Source organism: Cydia amplana, chromosome 25, assembly GCF_948474715.1.
Source record: "Cydia amplana chromosome 25, ilCydAmpl1.1, whole genome shotgun sequence".
NCBI classification, from domain to species: domain Eukaryota; kingdom Metazoa; phylum Arthropoda; class Insecta; order Lepidoptera; family Tortricidae; genus Cydia; species Cydia amplana.
In genome coordinates, this window is record NC_086093.1 from 1,097,374 (window position 1) to 1,119,887 (window position 22,514).

At 39.0% G+C, this 22,514-nt stretch overlaps 2 protein-coding genes across 3 annotated transcripts in view; one reads left to right on the forward strand and one right to left on the reverse strand.

Moving 5' to 3' along the window:
- Positions 1-1,148: 1,148 nt before the first annotated feature.
- Positions 1,149-22,514, forward strand: part of LOC134659536 (ferritin heavy chain) — a 118,611-nt gene continuing 97,245 nt past the window's right edge. The window contains exons 1-6 of one of the 2 annotated variants that reach the window (XM_063515202.1): positions 1,149-1,291; positions 1,441-1,514; positions 9,084-9,226; positions 9,900-10,034; positions 13,994-14,128; positions 15,205-15,471. In XM_063515202.1, the coding sequence (XP_063371272.1) occupies positions 1,448-1,514; positions 9,084-9,226; positions 9,900-10,034; positions 13,994-14,128; positions 15,205-15,360 (636 nt within the window). In that variant the 5' untranslated portion in view covers positions 1,149-1,291; positions 1,441-1,447 and the 3' untranslated portion in view covers positions 15,361-15,471. Of the gene's footprint in view, positions 1,515-9,083; positions 9,227-9,899; positions 10,035-13,993; positions 14,129-15,204; positions 15,472-22,514 lie in introns of those variants that run through there. The other variant, XM_063515201.1, reaches the window with a different exon arrangement.
- On the reverse strand, positions 19,099-22,405 carry LOC134659860 (zinc finger protein OZF-like). Its single transcript, XM_063515569.1, has 4 exons — positions 22,112-22,405; positions 21,265-21,400; positions 20,643-20,746; positions 19,099-20,318 (listed from the first exon to the last, which is right to left on the reverse strand). The coding sequence occupies exons 1-4, from the start codon at positions 22,253-22,255 to the stop codon at positions 19,134-19,136; spliced, it is 1,569 nt and encodes a 522-aa protein (XP_063371639.1). The 5' UTR covers positions 22,256-22,405; the 3' UTR covers positions 19,099-19,133.

Consider the following 22,514-nt stretch of genomic DNA (forward strand, 5'->3'; position numbering starts at 1 on the left):
ATGTTTTAGTTATTTTAATTGTAGTTAGTTTTAGTTTTATATTCTATGTCTTTTAGTAATTTATATTAATAAAGTGCCAATAATGAATAATGATCTTAAATATGAAACAATGACCTAATACATTCAAAGCAATCATGAAATGAAATAATTCTCAATTATTTTTAAATAATAATAATAGTATTAGATGCCCTGTAGGTATAAGTAATATGTACTAAGAAAGATGAAAGAAAGTTAACTATCCGACTCGAACACTGACTCGAATCATAAAATGCAGGTATGTAAATTGTAAAAGGAGGACACAAAAAATCACGGAAACTTAACCAACGTAAACGTAAATAAAAAAAAAAAAAACAAAAGCGCAAAGAAAACAAAGATAATGCCAATGTCATTGTTGATTTAAATAATTAAAATCACTCACCAAATTAGAGTGTCTCGATTAAATTCAAAGGATTGAAGCGTAGAAAATAGATGCGTCGAAAGTGCTGCCTTTACACACACTGGCGCAGAAGGCGACTTCCAGCAACAAAGGAGGTGTAAAACTGATAATAGTCCGCAAATGGGACACAGAATATAATGAGATTTATGAGATAACAGCACAGTAGCAAACAGAACTCGGTGGAACTTGTGAGACAACTATTTCGTGAAGTTGGTGCGTAGATCCTTGTGTGGCTAGTATACAAAAAAAATATTACCCTAAAATCCTACTCAAAGATGTAAAAGTTGAAATATACGAAAACCCTCACATCAAGAACTCATATTTAAACTATGATTTGGTGTCTCGTGTACTTCTGACTCTTCTGAGTAATGCTTGAAGCTAAATGTAATAAAAAATGTTTTATAATATTTCGCCCCTAGAGGGGTACATTTTTACGTCTGGTATCATTATTACCCTGCCCCCCGCTTCATGTTTACCGCACTTCGGACGTATCAGCTGTCACAAAACTTGAAACCTGAGGTTTTGTGTTTCAAGAATTTTCCCCATATTACATCATTTCTTCTTATTCACTCCAAATGGAAGCTAATTATGGCTTAAAATTCTAAGTTAAACATATTTACGGTCTATTAGAGAGTATTTACACCATATTTAACGACTACATTGTTAATATTCAGCTTGTAATAAATTGGACCGAATCACTTGGAACACAAAACCTCCGCCAGTTTTGTGTTCCAAGAGCGATTCACATCCTTTGTCTCTGTCGCGCATACTCATTCAGTGGAAACCTTCTGTCAAGGGAGATGGTATTGTTATCGCTGCGCACTTCATTATTTTTGTACAATCAGAGCCATTGAGGTGAATTCTTGTCTTTTCCGCTCGGTTTCGTTTTGATAAGTCGCCTTCTGCACCAGTGAGTGTAAAGGCTAGACTATCGCGAGGACATACGCTCTACACTCTTGAATAAATTAAATTATTATCGTCAAAGTATCTGTGATTTATTGTAGAATAAACATGAAGGCTGTAATGCTTGCCGTCGTTTCGTTCCTGGCTGTCTTCGCCCCGGCTTTGGCCACCCAATGTGAGTAAATTCTTTGTTTTTTTTTTCTTTGTTTTTAATTTGTGTCAGCGGGTAGACCTAGACACTGGCTGTGCGCAGTGATTAAAGATTTAAAGGTCATTTGCCAAATAATACTGCGTCTTTCTAGGTAGGTACTTCTTAAGTATAATAAAAGTACAATTTATTACATTAATTAGTGATATTGACCATACACAGTTGCTGCTTCAACTTAAGTTTCCAATAAAGGAAGCATGGTACACAATTACAGTTTTTTTTATGCAACACGAAAACAACGACATCATACAGTCTAAAGTGCTCTAAATAGGTCATGCTACCCCAAAATTGATTACATGATCTTTCCAATATGTCTAGAAGGAATATAACCTCTTCATGGTCAGGGGACATGGATTTAGAAATGCCAAAGGCTACAGGCCACCTATATCATAAAAAAATTGTTTAATTGTTTCTTTAAACAAACAAAATTCATCCCAATTTCCTGTCCTCCTAAGGCCCAATGCCCTACCTATAGTACCTATTCAGTTCGATGTAATTTTAACCATGTTCAATTGGAACAGAGTCGCTTTTGCTTTGTTTCGTTCAATTTTCAAACAACGAAAAACCAACTCTATTTCCTACACTTCAGGTTCAAATTTTAATGGCAAATCTTGGATGTTTTATTTGTATGGCTTGGCTGGGACTTAGGAGGCTATACAACAAGATACAAATTAAAAATAAGAAAATTGTGTCTCGGAAGCCTTACATGGTTATAGTATTTATGTAGTAGAATATTCAGAGTATGGAATAAGTTGCCTGCTGAGGTATTTCCTTTGCGCTACTACACGGAAGAAGCAGGTATTTAGGGTTCTCAAGTCGGCAAAGCTTCAGTGGCTCCTGTGATGTTGCTTATGTCCATGGGCGACGATGACCGCTTCCCATCAGGCGGCTTGTTTGCTGACTATCACATAAAAAAGTATGGACAGTACAACAGACATAATTAAAAAAAAAAAAAGATTATTATCAAGTACTTGTAAATCATAACAGCAATTAAACATGATTGAGGGTAAACATACATACTGTTAAACATAATCCGTATTGCCTGATACACGTTATTGGTTTGATAAATTTATTATCATAGAATTATAGGTATTTATCTATGTGTGTTATAATTGTTAAGAACAGGATTAAGATATTAAGATACATAAACAAGCAAAAGATTTAAAAAAAAATAACCGGCCAAGTGCGAGTCGGACTCGCGCACGAAGAGTTCCATACCATTACCGGTTGTTTTTAGTATTTGTTGTTGTAGTGACAACAGAAATACATCATCTGTGAAAATTACTACTGTTCATGAGATACAGCCAGATGGCATGCCTGGTGGCAGACAGACAGACTAGATCACTAGAGACAGTGGAGTCTTAATAATAGGGTCCCGCCAGATGGCATGCCTGGTGGCAGACAGACAGACTAGATCACTAGAGACAGTGGAGTCTTAATAATAGGGTCCCGTTTTTACCCTTTGGTACGGAACCCTAGAAAAAGGTTTTAAACTACTGTTTTTATCAATAAAAATGTCTCCTCGTCTGTCAAAGTCCATTGAAAATGTTATAGTCAGAAAAGAAAATTGGTTGTGTGTTGCTCGATATCTCATTTACCAAAATCGACGCAGTCGTTTATAAGCTATGTATGAACACATGATAAATACCTACGGACTACCAATAAATTTAATAATGAATCCTTCGTATGGTCAGCAAAAAAGTACTATCACTACACCTTATAAAACAAAGTCCCCTGCCGCGTCTGTGTGTATGTATGTCCGCGATAAACTCAAAAACTACTGAACGGATTTTCATGCGGTTGTCACCTATCAATAGTGATTCTTGAGGATGGTTTAGCTGTATAATTTGTTAAGGTTTTGTGTAAGTCGTGCGAAGCCGGGACTGGTCGCTAGTTACCTCTAGTTTCGGCCTAATATCGTCGCTATACTTACTCAACCTCGTATCTGCAACACTCATTTGATGACAAAAACACCCGTATTCCGAATGAAAGAAAAGCGACATTTCCATCAAATGATTGTTGCAGATATGAGGTTGAGTAAGTATAGCGACGATATGGTCATTGCGCTAGTTTTCGTCCACTTGACGAAATTTGAATGTAAACCTAGATTGCTGCACAAATTTGGACTTATTGCAATCCTTAATGTCTAAACAATATATCTATCTATATAAAAAGTATACTGTATATGTCGAAAGTAGCAACGTAATTGCACAAAATATATTTGATTGCAAATTGTTCATCTGCGCAGTAAACAACCGAGACCTATTTCGGTCCGATAAGCGTCTGTCAGCACATGACAACCGATAGAATCAAACATCTACATTGTTATTGATTACCTATTACTACATTTGGATATGACGAAATTCACAGAAATGAATCATAAAATAAATCATAAATCATTAGTTTTTTCGTGATAAACTTAGTGTACATACAAAAGTAACATTGTCACTATCACTACATTACGTAGTATTATAAAACAAAGTCGCTTCCCGCTGTCTGTCCCTATGTATGCTTAGATCTTTAAAACTACGCAACGGATTTTGATGCGGTTGTTTAATAGATATATAAAGAAAATTTTTTTTCTTATTTATATAAATATACATAATACACTTCATCCGGTTCGGAGGACCAAAAATGAAGTGGATTATCTATATTTATATTTAATTAACCTTTTGGACGCCAATGACCGATATATCCGCACCGTAGGTTCAACGCCAAAGACCGATTAATCGGTCACAGACCACAGAGCAACATAGACCTACGTGCATATGCATAAAGTTCAATTTCAGTTTAGACACTTCGGTGACGTGGCGTCAGCGTGACAGCTTTTGTGTTTGACACGGCGTCGAAAAGGTTAAACACATATTTCTCATGGTTTCTTTATTGTTTATATAAAAGTGCAAATCTAAATCGAAATGTCACGTTATTTTCACATGTCATTGTTTAAATCTAGATTATCTAGAAAATCAATAAACTAAATCGCAGAAGGTTTTAATACCGAACAATCTGTTCATTTTCAAGTATGACATTTAATCATACTTGAACAGATTGCTACAGCTACAGATGACAGGCAGACAACAAAACAACAGGATTAACAACATTTCCATTTCAACAATAATCTCAACTGGAGTGATGTATTGCGAAGCACGTACATTGATAATTCAGACACATAAGTATAATAGGTATTTATCTAGTTTAGAACGAAGAGGATAGTTTAGATAAGTAGTATTAACTATTAACACGTACCACTACACCTACAAAGTTTCACAAATTATGACGTTTCTGACCTTACTCGTCTTAAGTATGACGTTTCCGACCTTAAGTTGCCGAATTTCTGTAGGAAAAGATCTCGGAAATTTAAATTGAGCAAATAATGAAAACATGCCATTACATACATTATTAAAATTATCATAGATATTTGTACTGCCTGTCTAATTAATATGTGATACCTATAATATTTAAAATGATACTTTTTTGAAAATATTCCACAATCTTTCTGATTAGAATCTTGCATTAAATTCTCGTCTAAGTTTCCAGAAACTTATTTCTATTAAGTATTTCTATCTAATACCTTTAAACGAGCAATTCTTGTTTATTTATTTATTTATTTATATACATATATATTTCGGGGATCTCGAAAACGGCTCTAACGATTTCGATGAAATTTGCTATACGGGGGTTTTCGGGGGCGAAAAATCGATCTAGCTTGGTCTTATCTCTGGGAAAACGCGCATTTTCGAGTTTTTATATGTTTTCCGAGCGAAGCTCGGTCACCCAGATATTAACTCTTTAAACTTCAAAGTATTCAATTTTTTGATGCGCCTCTCAGGGCGGACACGCCATACATCAAAAATGATTTGCGTTTATATGTGTGCGCGGCATGTCTGTACACGCGTCATTGAGTTTCTGACGGAATCCTGACATGCTCTCAGTAGAGCGACTTACGCACACAGTCATGTCGCGGCCTGTCGCGGGCGAGGTAATCCGAATCGGGGCGGGGCGGTGCGTGTCCGTTCTGTATGATATTATACTTACTTATTCTGTGACATTATCACTAGAAACTAAATATAGATGTGGTGGATGTCTCAAATTTTCGTGCGCGACGTCTCGCATCGCGACTCATACGGTAGAATTGGTAGCCACCATAGCAACATGTGTCTCCTTGCCACGTCTAAATCTAATCATATCTATACGTGATTAACGTGATGCTATTAACCAGTACGTGACTGTCCGTCTGTATCTGGAGATGACAGACGTAAACAGATAAGAACTCTCAACTCTCAAGTGCATGTAGGGTTATCCGCAACTATGTAGTCAATGACGTACATTAGGTACTTTACTTATTTAGATTATTTCGAAAGCAAGATTTTGATTAAAATAAAAAACGTAGATAACTTAAATTTTAATAAAAAAATCCAATTCGGTTCCGTAAAGTCCATTTTGTTCTTACTCCGTTAACTATTAATCATTAAAGACCTTCAAGTAGAATATTAATACGCATTCAAGGAAAACCAAGATCTTGGGGACTTTACCGGGCCTGTGCATTGCATAATAAAACGACATATTACGAGTGCAAATAGGGTAGTTGAGAATATTTATAACCCTACATTGCTGCACTTATGCTCGACTTATTTAGATAAAAATGATATTTTGAAAGAAGCAAATTAAAAATGAAATATGTATATAATTTGCTAATCCATCAAGTGGACGAAAACTAGAGCATGGATGGAAACTTGCGCAGTGACCCGGCCTATTATGTAGGTATAGGTACCTATGCAAATATACATTCGGTACATACGTACGTACATAGTATGCTAACTTTGCACTGAATAGGACTAAACGAGGTCTTACAAACATAACGTTTTCATATAAATTTTACAATGACAATACCACACTTCGTCATTGGAAATTCCATGCAGAGTAATAAAGAGTTAAGTTATAGAGTTATATATTGTTACCCTTGTCTTCAGTAATCTTTAAACAAAGAAAATCGGTCAATCAATTGAAGATAAAATAGAAGTTTTGACAGTTTTATTTGTGTGAAAACAATGTTGTATTTGTAATACCTATGTAATGATTTATTTGATGCAAGTAATTCCCAGGCCAGTACGAATTTACATTAAGTTGATAATTGATGTGTCATCGCTTGTGATTGGCAGATTTATTAGTTTATAACGTGTTATAACATTTCGTCATCTATTGTGTAGTTCGTTCCAATCATAGAGAAAAAAATACATAGAGTGCTCACTCCATACATCAGTTTTAGTACCAAAAAGACTATTAGCATCTAGCATCGAGTAGCGGAACCATCAGTACTGCTACTTGACAATAGATGTAGCACCGACCGGAAAGCCTTATGCTGTTGAGTTAAGACTTTCCGGTCGGTGCTACATCTATTGTCAAGTAGCAGTACTGATAGTTCCGCTACTCAATGCTAGATGTCGACACTGAAATTAATAGTCTGAACTGATGTATGGAGTGAGCACTCTTGTCTTATTATATTTCTCTATGGTTCCAATATAGAATAGTTGTTTTATTCTGTACTTTGGATCCTATTTTAAAATGTCACAGTCACACACACACACCAACATCGATACAAGTATTAAATATAATAAGTATTACGCATCTCTTAAAAGCGTTCTTAATGATATAGGCGAGAGAAAGTCACACCGACTAAGGGTTCTTATAGTTCATCTACACAACCGGTTTTGCGAATTGGTTCCTAATCCTTATCATGCCGGGGCCACACTAACGGGGAACGCCGTTGATTATCGCAATAATGGACACTTTTCATACGGCCACACTGGGATTACCGCGATAATCATTAATCGTGCCCCAGTCTGCCTGTGATGCCTGGCTCAAATTGATGCCTGGGCCAGGCATCAATGAGATCATCTCACATAACCTTATGCTCACTACCGGAACAGACAATACCCGCCATTTTGCCAATTGTGCGCGCGGCAGCCATCTTTGATTCAATACGTTGACCTCTCGACCCTTTGCCTTGTCGGATCGTTGTCGATAAATACATACTCGTACGCACGTAACGATTATTTACACCTATTTATATGCATGAACGGCATATATTTACAGATAATAAGACTAATTGTTTAGAAATTAAGATATTAATATTTTTTATATTATGATAAACGGCCACCGCTGGCTAGGGACGCGTGCAACTCTAGTGGTGTCACAAGCGCGTGGCCTTTTAATATACGAGGCTGTGGCCTTCACACGCCACAGCTTACACAGTATATCGCAGGGAGCTTGTAATTGAATTTTAAACCAAAATTATCTTAGAAGATATACAAATTACACTCATAGCGTTAGATAATCTCTTGTAAAATCTAGGAAGCTACTTAATTTAAAATCTTTCCGCAGTAGGTATAAGCAAGGTCACCTTAAACTTCCTCTTAAAGCTTCCTTCCGCATTCATTGTAAAAACTTCAGATTCAATTCGCAAAATAGTATCTTTTCTATAACGCGTACGCGCATAAATAACTATTTCATGTATGTAACCTAGTATTAAGTGCCCTCCACACTCGTGCGCGAAGCCAAGAACGCGAGAGTAGAGTCGAGAGAACGTAGCTTAATAGTAATCAAACGAAATGTCAATTTGCTCGAAATATGGATCATCCCAACTGAGGAAGAAGCTCAACTATCATACTCAAAACTATCAATAATTGCAACTTACTTGTTACAATAAGTATTACTAGATTTTGTCAGTTCTGAAAAACCTTTTAGTGTAGGTGTGTCTTTTACTGTATTTTTTGTAGTTCAAAGCAAGGTATGTTTATAATAGGAAGAAAGAACTCGGAGAAAACCAAAAGGAACATTGGTAATATTGGTATACTTTGTGGAGCATAGTTGCAGTATTGGACTATAGTTGGGAGGTTTTACGGTACCTAATACTGTTACCGTGAATGCACTCATGTGTTCTTGTTTACATGTAAAAGAGAGTAATTACATGTATGTACATAAGTACGTACATAGGTACATACATAGCAAAGTACATAATATACATTCCAAAAATAATCTTCAATTATATATGGCAGTACTCCAAAGAAATCGGTGTCAATACCTTGCGTCACCGCGCAATTTGTAATTTAAAGTCTCACCAACAATCGTAACAAACAAAAAGTTAAAGAAATACAAATTAAATCGTTACAGTCCCTTTTAGGAATTTATGAAAAGACGAGGAAGATATATTATCTTGCACAAAAATTGTGGACATTTTTAATATACTGCCTATCCGGCATAAGAGAACAGAAATCTCTGATGTACCTATATGAGTATTCTGTATTAAATATCTGGGAGATCGAGCATCGCTCGGAAAACATAAAAAAAACTCGAAAATGCGCGTTTTCCCAGAGGTGAGACCTAGCTAGATTGATTTTTGCCCCCGAAAACCCCCATATAGGAAATTCCATCGAAATTGTTGGGAGTCGTTTCCGAAATCCCCGAAATAAATAAATATATATACATACAAGAATTGCTCGTATAAAGGTATAAGATTAACGGTTTTCTATTTTCCAGGCTCCGTGGCGCCAGTGAACGTGCCAAAGGAATGGATCACCATCCACGGCACCTGCCGCTCGGCCATGCGTCGTCAGATCCAGATGGAAGTTCGCGCTTCATTGCAGTATCTTGCCATGGGAGCCCACTTCTCTAGAGATGGGGTGAGTACCTACTTTCTAAAGGACCTTAGGATGAGGTGTACTCTAAATTTAACTTTACAGAGTCCCGCGTTAGTCTCTGTTGCATTGGCGAAGCTGGCGGTCACAGCCGTCTGTGGCGGCCAAAAGGTTAAGATATCTAATTTTAATTAATACTTCTACTACCCCATACGTACGCCATACGCATAGAGAAATATAGTAAAGAAAGAGTGCTAACTCCATACATCTTTTCTTACCAAAACGCGAGTTATTTCGTAGTCGACATCTAACGTCAAGTAGCGGACATTATCAGTTCTGCTGGTTGACAATAGATGTCGCGACGAACGAAAACAATTTTCAGCTAATATTATAACCGGAACTCTATTTTCAGTTCCTTCCGGTTATAATGTTAGTTGTAAATGGTTTTAGCAGTACAGTTTTCGTCAGTAGCGAAACTTGTGACATCTGGTGTCACGTAGCGGTACTGATAATTCCACTACGTGACGTTAGATGTCCACTACGAAATAACACGCGTTTTGATAAGAAAACGGATGTATGGAGTTACCACTCTTTACTTATAAGTATATTTCTCTGCCAGACTGCCATACGTGTATTCTAAATTCTAGGCAAGTTGCCTACAACTGTACCTGTCAAGATTCCTCCAGAACCTTGGTTCTAATGTTTAATTGTCCCGCAGGTGAACAGGCCAGGCTTCGCCAAGCTGTTCTTCGACGCGGCCTCCGAGGAGCGTGAACACGCGCTCAAGCTGATCGACTACCTGCTGATGCGAGGAGAGCTCACCCAGGATGTGTCCTCACTCATCAAGATCAGGGTGAGTTGTTACAACCAAGTGAGCTTGAAGGAAGTACATATAACTATAGAGACAAGGGGAGGGGATATGACCGATCGGGATGGTCTTTCAGCGTGAACACGCGCTCAAGCTCATCGACTACCTGCTGATGCGAGGAGAGCTCACCCAGGATGTGTCCTCACTCATCAAGATCAGGGTGAGTTGTTACAACCAAGTAGACCGCGTTACTAACAGCTTGGAGGAAGTGTAACTATGGAGACAAGGGGAGGGGATATGACCGATCGGCGAAGCTCATCGACTACCTGCTGATGCGAGGAGAGCTCACCCAGGATGTGTCCTCACTCATCAAGATCAGGGTGAGTTGTTACAACCAAGTGAGCTTGAAGGAAGTACATATAACTATAGAGACAAGGGGAGGGGATATGACCGATCGGGATGGTCTTTCAGCGTGAACACGCGCTCAAGCTCATCGACTACCTGCTGATGCGAGGAGAGCTCACCCAGGATGTGTCCTCACTCATCAAGATCAGGGTGAGTTGTTACAACCAAGTAGACCGCGTTACTAACAGCTTGAAGTGTAACTTTGGAGACAAGGGGAGGGGATATTACCGATCGGCGAAGCTGATCGACTACCTGCTGATGCGAGGAGAGCTCACCCAGGATGTGTCCTCACTCATCAAGATCAGGGTGAGTTGTTACAACCAAGTAGACCGCGTTACTAACAGCTTGAAGTGTAACTATGGAGACAAGGGGAGGGGATATGACCGATCGGCGAAGCTCATCGACTACCTGCTGATGCGAGGAGAGCTCACCCAGGATGTGTCCTCACTCATCAAGATCAGGGTGAGTTGTTACAACCAAGTAGACCGCGTTACTAACAGCTTGAAGTGTAACTTTGGAGACAAGGGGAGGGGATATTACCGATCGGCGAAGCTGATCGACTACCTGCTGATGCGAGGAGAGCTCACCCAGGATGTGTCCTCACTCATCAAGATCAGGGTGAGTTGTTACAACCAAGTAGACCGCGTTACTAACAGCTTGAAGTGTAACTATGGAGACAAGGGGAGGGGATATGACCGATCGGCGAAGCTCATCGACTACCTGCTGATGCGAGGAGAGCTCACCCAGGATGTGTCCTCACTCATCAAGATCAGGGTGAGTTGTTACAACCAAGTAGACCGCGTTACTAACAGCTTGAAGTGTAACTTTGGAGACAAGGGGAGGGGATATTACCGATCGGCGAAGCTGATCGACTACCTGCTGATGCGAGGAGAGCTCACCCAGGATGTGTCCTCACTCATCAAGATCAGGGTGAGTTGTTACAACCAAGTAGACCGCGTTACTAACAGCTTGAAGTGTAACTATGGAGACAAGGGGAGGGGATATGACCGATCGGCGAAGCTCATCGACTACCTGCTGATGCGAGGAGAGCTCACCCAGGATGTGTCCTCACTCATCAAGATCAGGGTGAGTTGTTACAACCAAGTAGACCGCGTTACTAACAGCTTGAAGTGTAACTTTGGAGACAAGGGGAGGGGATATGACCGATCGGGATGGTCTTTCAGCGTGAGCACGCGCTGTAGCTCATCGACTACCTGCTGATGCGAGGAGAGCTCACCCAGGATGTGTCCTCACTCATCAAGATCAGGGTGAGTTGTTACAACCAAGTGAGCTTGAAGGAAGTACATATAACTATAGAGACAAGGGGAGGGGATATGACCGATCGAGATGGTCTTTCAGCGTGAACACGCGCTCAAGCTCATCGACTACCTGCTGATGCGAGGAGAGCTCACCCAGGATGTGTCCTCACTCATCAAGATCAGGGTGAGTTGTTACAACCAAGTAGTCCGCGTTACTAACAGCTTGGAGGAAGTATAACTATGGAGACAAGGGGAGGGGATATGACCGATCGGCGAAGCTCATCGACTACCTGCTGATGCGAGGAGAGCTCACCCAGGATGTGTCCTCACTCATCAAGATCAGGGTGAGTTGTTACAACCAAGTAGACCGCGTTACTAACAGCTTGGAGGAAGTGTAACTATGGAGACAAGGGGAGATATGACTGGTCGGCGAAGCTCATCGACTATCTGCTGATGCGAGGAGAGCTCACCCAGGATGTGTCCTCACTCATCAAGATCAGGGTGAGTGGTTACAACCAAGTAGACCGCGTTACTAACAGCTTGAAGTGTAACTTTGGAGACAAGGGGAGGGGATATGACCGATCGGCGAAGCTCATCGACTACCTGCTGATGCGAGGAGAGCTCACCCAGGATGTGTCCTCACTCATCAAGATCAGGGTGAGTTGTTACAACCAAGTAGACCGCGTTACTAACAGCTTGAAGTGTAACTATGGAGACAAGGAGAGGGGATATGACCGATCGGGATGGTCTTTCAGCGTGAGCAACGCGCTGTAACTCATCGACTACCTGCTGATGCGAGGAGAACTCACCCATAATGTGTCCTCACTCATTGAGATCAGGGTGAGTGATCACATCTAAACAGACATCTCTTACTTTGAATGAGGGCAAGTCGAAATGTCATCTCACTCAAATCTGGACTGGAATTAAATGGTACCATGGAGCTGAATCTGATGATGGAGACAGAGGTGGCCATAGGAACTCTGTGATGAAACAACGCAACCGAATTGTGTTTGGGGTTTTTAGAATTGTCTCGATGAGTATTAGTTGTCTGTGGAAAGAAAAGTACAGGCAGCATAAAAAGCTTGCACCATAAGTGATTTTTTTGCCAAAAACTTATTTATTATTATTGTGATATGTGAAGAAAGGGATTAGTTGCCAAGCGGACCCCAGGCTCCCATGAACCGTGGCAAAATGCCGGGACAACGCGAGGAAGATGATGATGATTGTGATATTGTGAAGAAACTTAAATAAATGAGAAATCTATAAAAAAAACCGGCCAAGTACGAGTCGGACTCGCGCACGGAGGGTTCCGCACCATCAACAAAAAATAGAGCAAAACAAGCAAAAAAACGGTCACCCATCCAAGTACTGACCCCGCCCGACGTTGCTTAACTTCGGTCAAAAATCACGTTTGTTGTATGGGAGCCCCACTTAAATCTTTATTTTATTCTGTTTTTAGTATTTGTTGTTATAGCGGCAACAGAAATACATCATCTGTGAAAATTTCAACTGTCTAGCTATCACGGTTCGTGAGATACAGCCTGGTGACAGACGAACGGACGGACGGACAGCGGAGTCTTAGTAATAGGGTCCCGTTTTACCCTTTGGGTACGGAACCCTAATAGATAAAAAAGTTCTACATAAATATGCAAGCAAATGCTCTACATAAATATCTAGAATTTCCAGTTCACGCGTATCATTCAAGCATTCATAGCCTGACTTATGCCTTCTTGAATCACAGCAGTCGATAGAACTGACTCATTCTTTTTTTTCAATACTATTGTTATAGCGTTTTTTTTTGTAATTCGACATTTAGAGACTTTATACATCTCTATGTAATACTTTAGTTTGATTTTATATTTGCGGCTTAGAAAGTTGTATTTTATAATTGTAGATGTGTTTTCTTTTGCTGTATGTAAATTCCATGTTGACAAGCGCTGGTGGCCTAGCGGTAAGAGCGTGCGACTTGCAATCCGGAGGTCGCGGGTTCGAACCCCGGCTCGTACCAATGAGTTTTTCGGAACTTATGTACGAAATATCATTTGATATTTACCAGTCGCTTTTCGGTGAAGGAAAACATCGTGAGGAAACCGGACTAATCCCGATACGGGCCTAGTTTACCCTCTGGGTTGGAAGGTCAGATGGCAGTCGCTTTCGTAAAACTAGTGCCCACGCCAATTACTGGGATTAGTTGCCAAGCGGACCCCAGGCTCCCATGAGCCGTGGCAAAATGCCGGGACAACGCGAGGAAGATGATGTAAATTCCATGTTGACGTGTAAAAGTGCCCTTGTGGCCTATTTGCTGAATAAATGTTGATGTTGATATTATTTTTATTCCAGGCCCCGGAAAGCAAGACCTGGGAGGCCGGCGTGGACGCCCTGGAGCAGGCGCTGATGATGGAGCACGAGGTGACCAAGAGCATCCGCACCGTCATCTCGGCCTGCGAGGATGACCCCGAGTTCAACGACTACCACGTAAGTACCCTTTACCGTCATCATCAGGCCTTTAACATCTTGACAGATGATTTGGGTTATTCCCACTAGTTACCACCAAGTTGTTACCAGTGGTAACTACTGGGAATTTTTTTCCCACCTTTTACCACTGATAACTACTGGGAAAAATTATTCCCAGTAGTTACCACCAACTCGGATTGGTGGTAACTACTGGGAATTTTTATTCCCAGTAGTTACCACCAAAATTTTGTTACAGTTAAATACTAATAAAAACAGTATAAAATAGTATAGTGATTTTGAATTACCGAATAAAATCACTTAAAAATAATCTAAATGGATTATTAAATGTATCCCTGCGTATATTATAGTTTTTGTACTAGTACCGGTTAAACTGTTTCAATATTTTTTCGTCACTTTTAAGGCAGTTTACTAAAACACTAATCGACTTAATAATGATTTATTAAATCACTCTATATTTATTTTTTATTTTTTTATACTGTTTTTATTAGTATTTAACTCTAACAAAATTTTGGTGGTAACTACTGGGAATAAAAATTCCCATTAGTTACCACCAAACCGAGTTGGTGGTAACTACTGGGAATTATTTTTCCCAGTAGTTACCAGTGGTAAAAGGTGGGAAAAAAATTCCCAGTAGTTACCACTGGTAAGAACTTGGTGGTAACTAGTGGGAATAACCCGACGATTTATGCAGTGTCTGTAAGCTAGGAACAACTTCTCTCGTGGCTGTATAAGCCAATGAGAGACAGGCATTCGTGGCAGCTGAAGTAGGGAGCCATGTCGGCAGTACCATCAGGTGGATTGTGTCTCTGCGCGTTTTCGGGCAAGGTCTTTTGATTTTCATTCCATAGCATTGACGTTTCTTATGGTTTCATTGGCATATCGCCAGGTGACAAGCAATACTCACTAATTACCACCACAAGTTCATAGCCATAGTGAACCATATTATTACTAAAAAGGTTGATTTTTGTTTAAATGTTTTCTAGTAGGTAATTAGTGAGTTTTGCTTGTCACCTGACGATATAGCGTATGTTTTTTTTTTAAATTAATAGTTATTAAAACAAAACTTATCCTTGCAGCTGGTCGACTACCTGACCGGCGAGTTCCTAGAGGAACAGTACAAGGGCCAGCGCGACCTGGCCGGCAAGGCCACCACGCTCAAGAAGATGATGGACCGCCACTCCGCCCTAGGAGAGTTCATCTACGACAAGAAACTGCTCGGCATGGACATCTAAGCCTAAATAGTGATAGCGTAGAGAAACGTCACCTGTCAGTCGGCCATTTTGAATTTTTCGCGGCATTTTGTTTTTTAAGAATCATTGTACAAATATTGTCCTCCTCAAGATGTATTGTCATTCCGCCCTCGGAGAATTCCTCTTCGACAAGAAACTTCTCGGCATGGACATCTAAGCCTAAATAGTGATAGCATAGAGAAGCGTCACCTGTCAGTCGGCCATTTTGTTTTTTAAGAATCATTGTACAAAATAAATATTCTTATTTGAGGCCTCAAGATGTATTGTCATTCCGCCCTCGGAGAATTCATCTTTGACAAGAAACTGCTCGGCATGGACATCTAAGCCTAAATAGTAATAGCGTAGAGAAACGTCACATGTCAGTCGGCCATTTTGAATTTTTCGCGGCATTTTGTTTTTTAAGAATCATTGTACAAAATAAATATTCTCATGTAAGGCCTCAAGATGTATTGTCATTCCGCCCTCGGAGAATACATCTTCGACAAGAAACTGCTCGGCATGGACATCTAAATCTAAGCCTAAATAGTGATAGCGTAGAGAAACGTCACCTGTCAGTCGGCCATTTTGAATTATTCGCGGCATTTTGTTTTTTAAGAATCATTGTACAAAGTAAATATTCTCATGTAAGGCCTCAAGATGTATTGTCATTCCGCCCTCGGAGAATACATCTTCGACAAGAAACTGCTCGGCATGGACATCTAAGCCTAAATAGTGATAGCGTAGAGAAACGTCACCTGTCAGTCGGCCATTTTGAATTATTCGCGGCATTTTGTTTTTTAAGAATCATTGTACAAAATAAATATTCTCATGTAAGGCCTCACGATGTATTGTCATTCCGCCCTCGGAGAATACATCTTCGACAAGAAACTGCTCGGCATGGACATCTAAATCTAAGCCTAAATAGTGATAGCGTAGAGAAGCGTCACCTGTCAGTCGGCCATTTTGAATTATTCGCGGCATTTTGTTTTTTAAGAATCATTGTACAAAATAAATATTCTCATGTAAGGCCTCAAGATGTATTGTCATTCCGCCCTCGGAGAATACATCTTTGACAAGAAACTGCTCGGCATGGACATCTAAGCCTAAATAGTGATAGCGTAAAGAAACGTCACCTGTCAGTCGGCCATTTTGAATTATTCGCGGCATTTTGTTTTTTAAGAATCATTGTACAAATATTCTCCTATAAGACCACCTGTTAAAAAAATAGTGATACCATAGAGAAATGATTAAGTGTCAGTCGGCCATTTTGAAGTTTTCGCGGCAACTGACATTCAGCCATGTTTTTTATTTAGAATCATTGATCATTGTATAAATATTCTGTTAATATTAAAAAAGTAATACATACCATAGATACAGAACAACTCGTTTCTGTCAATTGGCCATTTTAACCATTTCGCGCCAACTGGCATTTTAGTCTTTTTTAAATACTTCATTTAATTTAAACTTGTGTACAAATATTGTAGTTGTAAGAATTAGAAAGTGCTTGGCATAAATATCTATGCCTTAAACCTATTAAAAAGTATATCTACCATAGATTCAGTACAAGTATGCATTCTATTCTGTCAATCGGACATCTATGACTTCTGCTGGTTGACATTCAGCCATATTTTTTTAAATTAAAACATGATTGATTTAACTTTGTACAAATGTAGTTGTAAGCATTTTACTACTCCACTATAGTTGTATTGAAAGTCAATTTGATTGTATGATCAAGTAGATTTATATATGTAACACATTTTGGCGCCAAATAAGGCCATAGACTCCATAGAGTATTTGATTCTTTTTTAGAATAGACGTTTAAAGATAACATATACTAATCTATGGTTTAAAGCGCAGTGCTCAACATATTTGTGTTATAACTGTTTATTTTGGTATAAATAAAGTTTAGTCATCCATTAATTGTATTTTATTTAACGCTCTTCAACATCAACAAGTTTCACCCTTTGACCGCCATAGACATAGACTAGGAATCTTCTAGACGGAGTTTAAAGCAATTATTTCATGAAACCGATGCTGCCAAAAATACTGGGGTGCGGGGAACGAGGTGAGCGAGTCCCGTGCCGTGATTGGTCCGTTCAAACACACGGACGTCACACAGACACTTTGACCCGAAGACGGAGTAAAACTACCGTATATTTGTGGCAGAGGGGGTAGCGCTACTATGCTGTCTAGAGGATGACTAGTCTGTGGCCATAGACGACAAAGATTACACTTTAAAATCATAGAGAAATATAAGTAAAGAAAGAGTGGTATCGTTCATCAGTTTTCTTACCAAAACGCGAGTTATTTCGTAGTCGACATCTACCGTTAAGTAGTGGAACTATCAGTACCGCTACTTGACAGTCCCGACGATCAAAAGGTTGCATGTAGGTAAATTAACAAAATACCATTTAAAATAATAATGTTTAATAATAACTATGAATATTTTTCAGTTATCACTTAATAAATAAACTTCTATTCAACCATAGGCAACGTTTATTTAAAATACATATAATAAAATAAATAAAATATCATATGTAAATGAAATTTCTTTTTCTTTTATTAACTGAAATATTTTTAACATGTCGCCATCAGATATAGCGGAGCGGCCAAGGTGCTCACAAATATCTGATTCTGATACAAGCCCCTATTGTCAAGGCTCTAGAGTGCGTGTTTAGATATTTTTGAGCACCTTGGCCGCTCCGATATATCTGATGGCGACTATATGTCTCTTTTGTCTATGATTCCACATAATATTGAGTTGTCAATTTGTGACAAAGTAATACAACCAAATCGTGACCTTATTGATCAAGACATAGAGCTCAAATTGCAATACCAATAGTATAGACTAATTTTAACAGATCTTATTTACTTAAATGTATAATACAATTGTTTGATATAATTATACATACAACAATATTAAATTATAAATACAACCCATCTGTTACGCCTAACATTAAACTTGGTTCTTAATAGTTTTATTACTATATGTTTACAGAATTAGTAAATTACGATACAAGTGCGAAAAATAGGTAATTAGCAACGAGTGGCGATAAATAAATAAAATAAATTATTAAATCGACACGAGTTAAGAATTATGTCGCACATGTATCGTACAATTCGTACAACGTTTTACAGTACATATGGTCCTTTAAATTTTCGACATAGTTCCGTAATGTGTTAATTATCGCACTAGTGCGGTAAAGTAGCCCCATATATACTGTAGAGACGACGAAGCTTCGTAAACATGACCTTGATCCCAAATTAATATGAGAATTGTCACAAATGAACTTTCAACGTGATCGAACTAATAATGTAAAAATTCAAGATGGCGGCGGGCTTTATACGATTGAGAGTTTTACTTCAATTGTCTACCGCCTGAGTGCAGCACTAGACTAGCACAAACCGTAAATCATCGAATAACATATATATATATACTATCTCGTAAACATAGTATATAAATATAAGGTCAACCAAGGTAAATTCGTCACTTGAGGTAAATGCGTCTTTTAAAGATTTCTAAATGGAACATTTTAGAACTATTGCAACCCTCTCTGTTTGAAGTGTGGTCACTGAACTTTTAATGCAGACGGCTATAATAGTTATAATATGTTGCGTTTCGAAGATATCTTCAAATGACGCATTTACCACAAGAGACGCATTTACCTCGGTTGACCTGACATATATATAAGATGATGCATCAAGGCCGTTTGTTTCCTGTTTGTGTTATATTCCTTATTTTTACCTCAAACACTTAATTAGGGTCTTTCAGCCATTTAAATAGAGTGCAAGGGCTGCACAATCTTCTCATCTATTTCCACTTTCCTCTCATGCACTTTCAGATGCCCCTTCAACGTGCACTTCTGCGTAAAGGCCCTCCCACACACCGGACAAATAAACCTCTTGTCATTCGTGTGAATCCTCATATGCTCTCTAAGCGTTTTCTTCCTTTGATAAGATTTCTGACATATATGACACACATGGATTCTTTCACCGTCATGTTTTATCATATGCATTTTCAAAGCGTTCTTAGTATAGAAAGCTAAGTCGCACTTATCACACTTATGGTTCCGTTCGTTTAAATGATCTCTCCGGACATGGCTCGACAAGTGTCCCGGAGTGATATAGCTTTGTGGACATGCTTTACACTTATACCGCTTCAGCTCTTCGTTGTGAATCTCAGCTAAATGCTTCTGTCGAGCGTAGAACGATGTTAAAGATATATTGCAACGTTTGCAAGCGTACCGCACTCCGGCCTTATGTTCCTTCGACACATGGTTTTCTCGCTTAGTGACTCTGTCGAAGACAGCATCACAATACTTACAAGCAAATTCACCGACTTCATGCGTCCTCATATGTCCTCTTAACCTCGCTTTGGAAGCGAATGCCTTCCCACAATTCTCACATATATAATTCGGGTAATGTATATTCATATGAGTATTCAGACTTACAAAATTTAGAAAAGTTTTCTTACAAACAGGACAGTCTAGTTGATCCTTTTCTAGTTTGAACGGTAAGTTACTCCACTTACCATTGGTATATTTAAGTCTAGTACAATTTTCAACATGTGCATTCAACTCATCGAAGTTATTCAAGTCTGTCGTGCAAATTTTGCACCGTAACTGAGTCGAGCTTTTATAGAACCTCTGTGAATTTGAGAACATCATTTTCTTGAAAGCGATATGTATATTTTTCCTATTATGTTGTGATACATGTTTCTTCATATCCTCGAGTTTGGAGAGTGTTTCAGGACATAAGGCGCAGGCAAACAGCCTGTTTTTTCGTATTTTAAACGGGAACAGACCTTGTGAGAGCATGGTGTCAGTGTCGGAGATGTCTTTGAAGTCTTTGGGCTTCTTTAAGGTGATGGTGATGCATTTTTTTCTGGTTTTTCTCGGCTTGAACACTTCTGTGGTCGGCTCCTTTTTGACAATGACTGATAATGCTGGAATGAAATAAGACTTTGTGTGACTGAATATTACATGTATGGAAAAATAATATACACAACTTTGGGACAAAGTTAAATCATTTTTTTATCAAATATTTGGAATTGTTTTTTTTTTAAATAGTCTATATACAAATTATAAACAGAAATAGATTGATTGATTGGTCACAGATTATATATGCCACGGTCACCATATATCACCGGTATTTCAGTTTAGAAAAATAATATGTCTTACCTTTTCACGGCTAAACTACGAAACCGAATGTGATAAAATTTGGCATGTGAAAGGCTTAAATTTTCTACGGGACATAATTATAAATCGGATTTGTCAAGAACAAACCATGTTACCTTTGTCGTCATCATCATCATCATCATCTGGGTCGATGTCGAAGTCCGCAGGGCTGCCGGCGTCGTCGATAAAGTCAACGCTCTCTTTCTTCACATCTGATAAAGATAAATAAACAAGTTTCACCAAAGAATATAATTATAATTACTAAACTGACAGCAACACTGTTAACTGACAGTCAGCAATAAAAAGCTAGTACCAAAAATGAAATTTTTGCCAAAATCCTATTTTTACATCAGATCGGTGGCAAACAAGCTTACGGCACGCCTAATGCTAAGATTTTGATACACTTCTTCGCCAGTTTCCCTGTGACCACGAACGTAATGTCACGTTCAAAACGTCAGGCCAAATAATAAACGTAAGTGTACACGATCAAGTCCCGGTTCAGTTTAATTCATAAAACTCACTCACTCGCGACCCGCCCCCAATCTACACAATACCTTTACAGATTATATACCTAAACCGTCCTCAAGAAATGGTATTGGTAGGTGAAAACCACATGAAGATCCATTCAGTAGTTTTTGAGTTTATCGCAAACATACAGACAGATGCGGCAACAACATACAGACAGGGGACTTTGTTTTATAATATGTATTTATTGATAAGTTGATCTTACTGAACATCTTGGCAGAGTCTTCAAGACTGCGGAGAGAGTGCAAAGCCTGGTCCTTGAAGGTCATGCTCTCCAATAACCGAGTGGCACACAAGTCGCACACCAGTTGCTTTGTATCGCCCAGCTCCATCAGGCTTATCTAAAAGTAGTAATAAGCATTCAGACAGCTGAAGAGGCCACAGCTCCGGCTCATAGCTGGTATGACTGGCCACGCCTCATTAAACAAGCACCTATTAACCCTACGTGTTACAGATAGCCCGCTCTGCAGAGCATGTATGTAGGCAGATGAGACAGTCCATGTCATTCTTGAATGACCAGGGGGGGCAGAGTACCGGGCACAACACCTCGGCTCACCGGGGTCTGCAAGAATTGGGTTAGCAAGAATAATGCCGCCAACCCATCACGTAAAATAGGCGCAATAATATGACATCGAGTTGCGGAAACCAAGCCCGCGAGAACCTGGTATAAGAATTCAGACTTATCAAATCAGATTCGTGTTAAACTTTGAATTGAAAAGGCGTAGAATGGGCCATTCAGTAACTGTAGTTCTTAATGACATGGTTACAATGAAAAAAAAATCTGCTGATGATATTACGGAATTGACCTTCCCGAAAATTTACAAAATGGGCATTAGTCGCGTTCCAGTCACGCAAGGAACTATAGTTTAAGGTCCAGACGACCTTTGGATCATAATAAATATTGATGACAAGCCATCAACATCCAATTGGAATTGAAATCAAGTGTGTTATAAGTAGAATGTTTACGTTTATTCCTGAAACACAGCGATTAGTAGCAAGAGCACAGAATCGTAATTTCAGACATGTTATTGTCAACAACAGAATCGACTTACGTCTATGCTGAAACATTTTAACAATATATCCGCGTAAGACGGAGCATCGGCCGAACTGCAAGGAAGCATACTCTTCACAGCCCCCTCGTTCAAGCACAGGTTGCAGACCCCCAGCAGCGGTAGGCTTTCCACAGTTATCTCCATTTTGTTCTCTGATTTCCACTCCACGATTAAATTAAATTCATTTCGATTTAATGCTAATCACGATAAGATAAATCAAAATTCCAATTAATTTTTGACAGTAAAGAACTGACATTTGTGACTGATAGTGTTTTTTTTGTTTTTGGACTTTGGCGTGAGGAGCTCATACAGCCTTTTTGTTTTTTTTGAAGTAAGATGTATTTTTCTGTTTGGAAATGAATTAAAGGTTAAGTTTCGAAAATAAACCCTCCTTTTGGTTAGT

What these genes read in the sequence shown, in the direction of transcription:
- LOC134659860 (XM_063515569.1), bottom strand. Translation starts at nt 22,255, where the DNA reads ATGGAGATAACTGTGGAAAGCCTACCGCTGCTGGGGGTCTGCAACCTG. An exon ending in TAAAATGTTTCAGCATAGAC is followed by an intron (nt 21,401 to 22,111) that starts GTAAGTCGATTC and finishes TACTACTTTTAG; the next exon opens with ATAAGCCTGATGGAGCTGGG. An exon ending in ATGACGACAAAGGTAACATG is followed by an intron (nt 20,319 to 20,642) that starts GTTTGTTCTTGA and finishes AGTCACACAAAG; the next exon opens with TCTTATTTCATTCCAGCATT.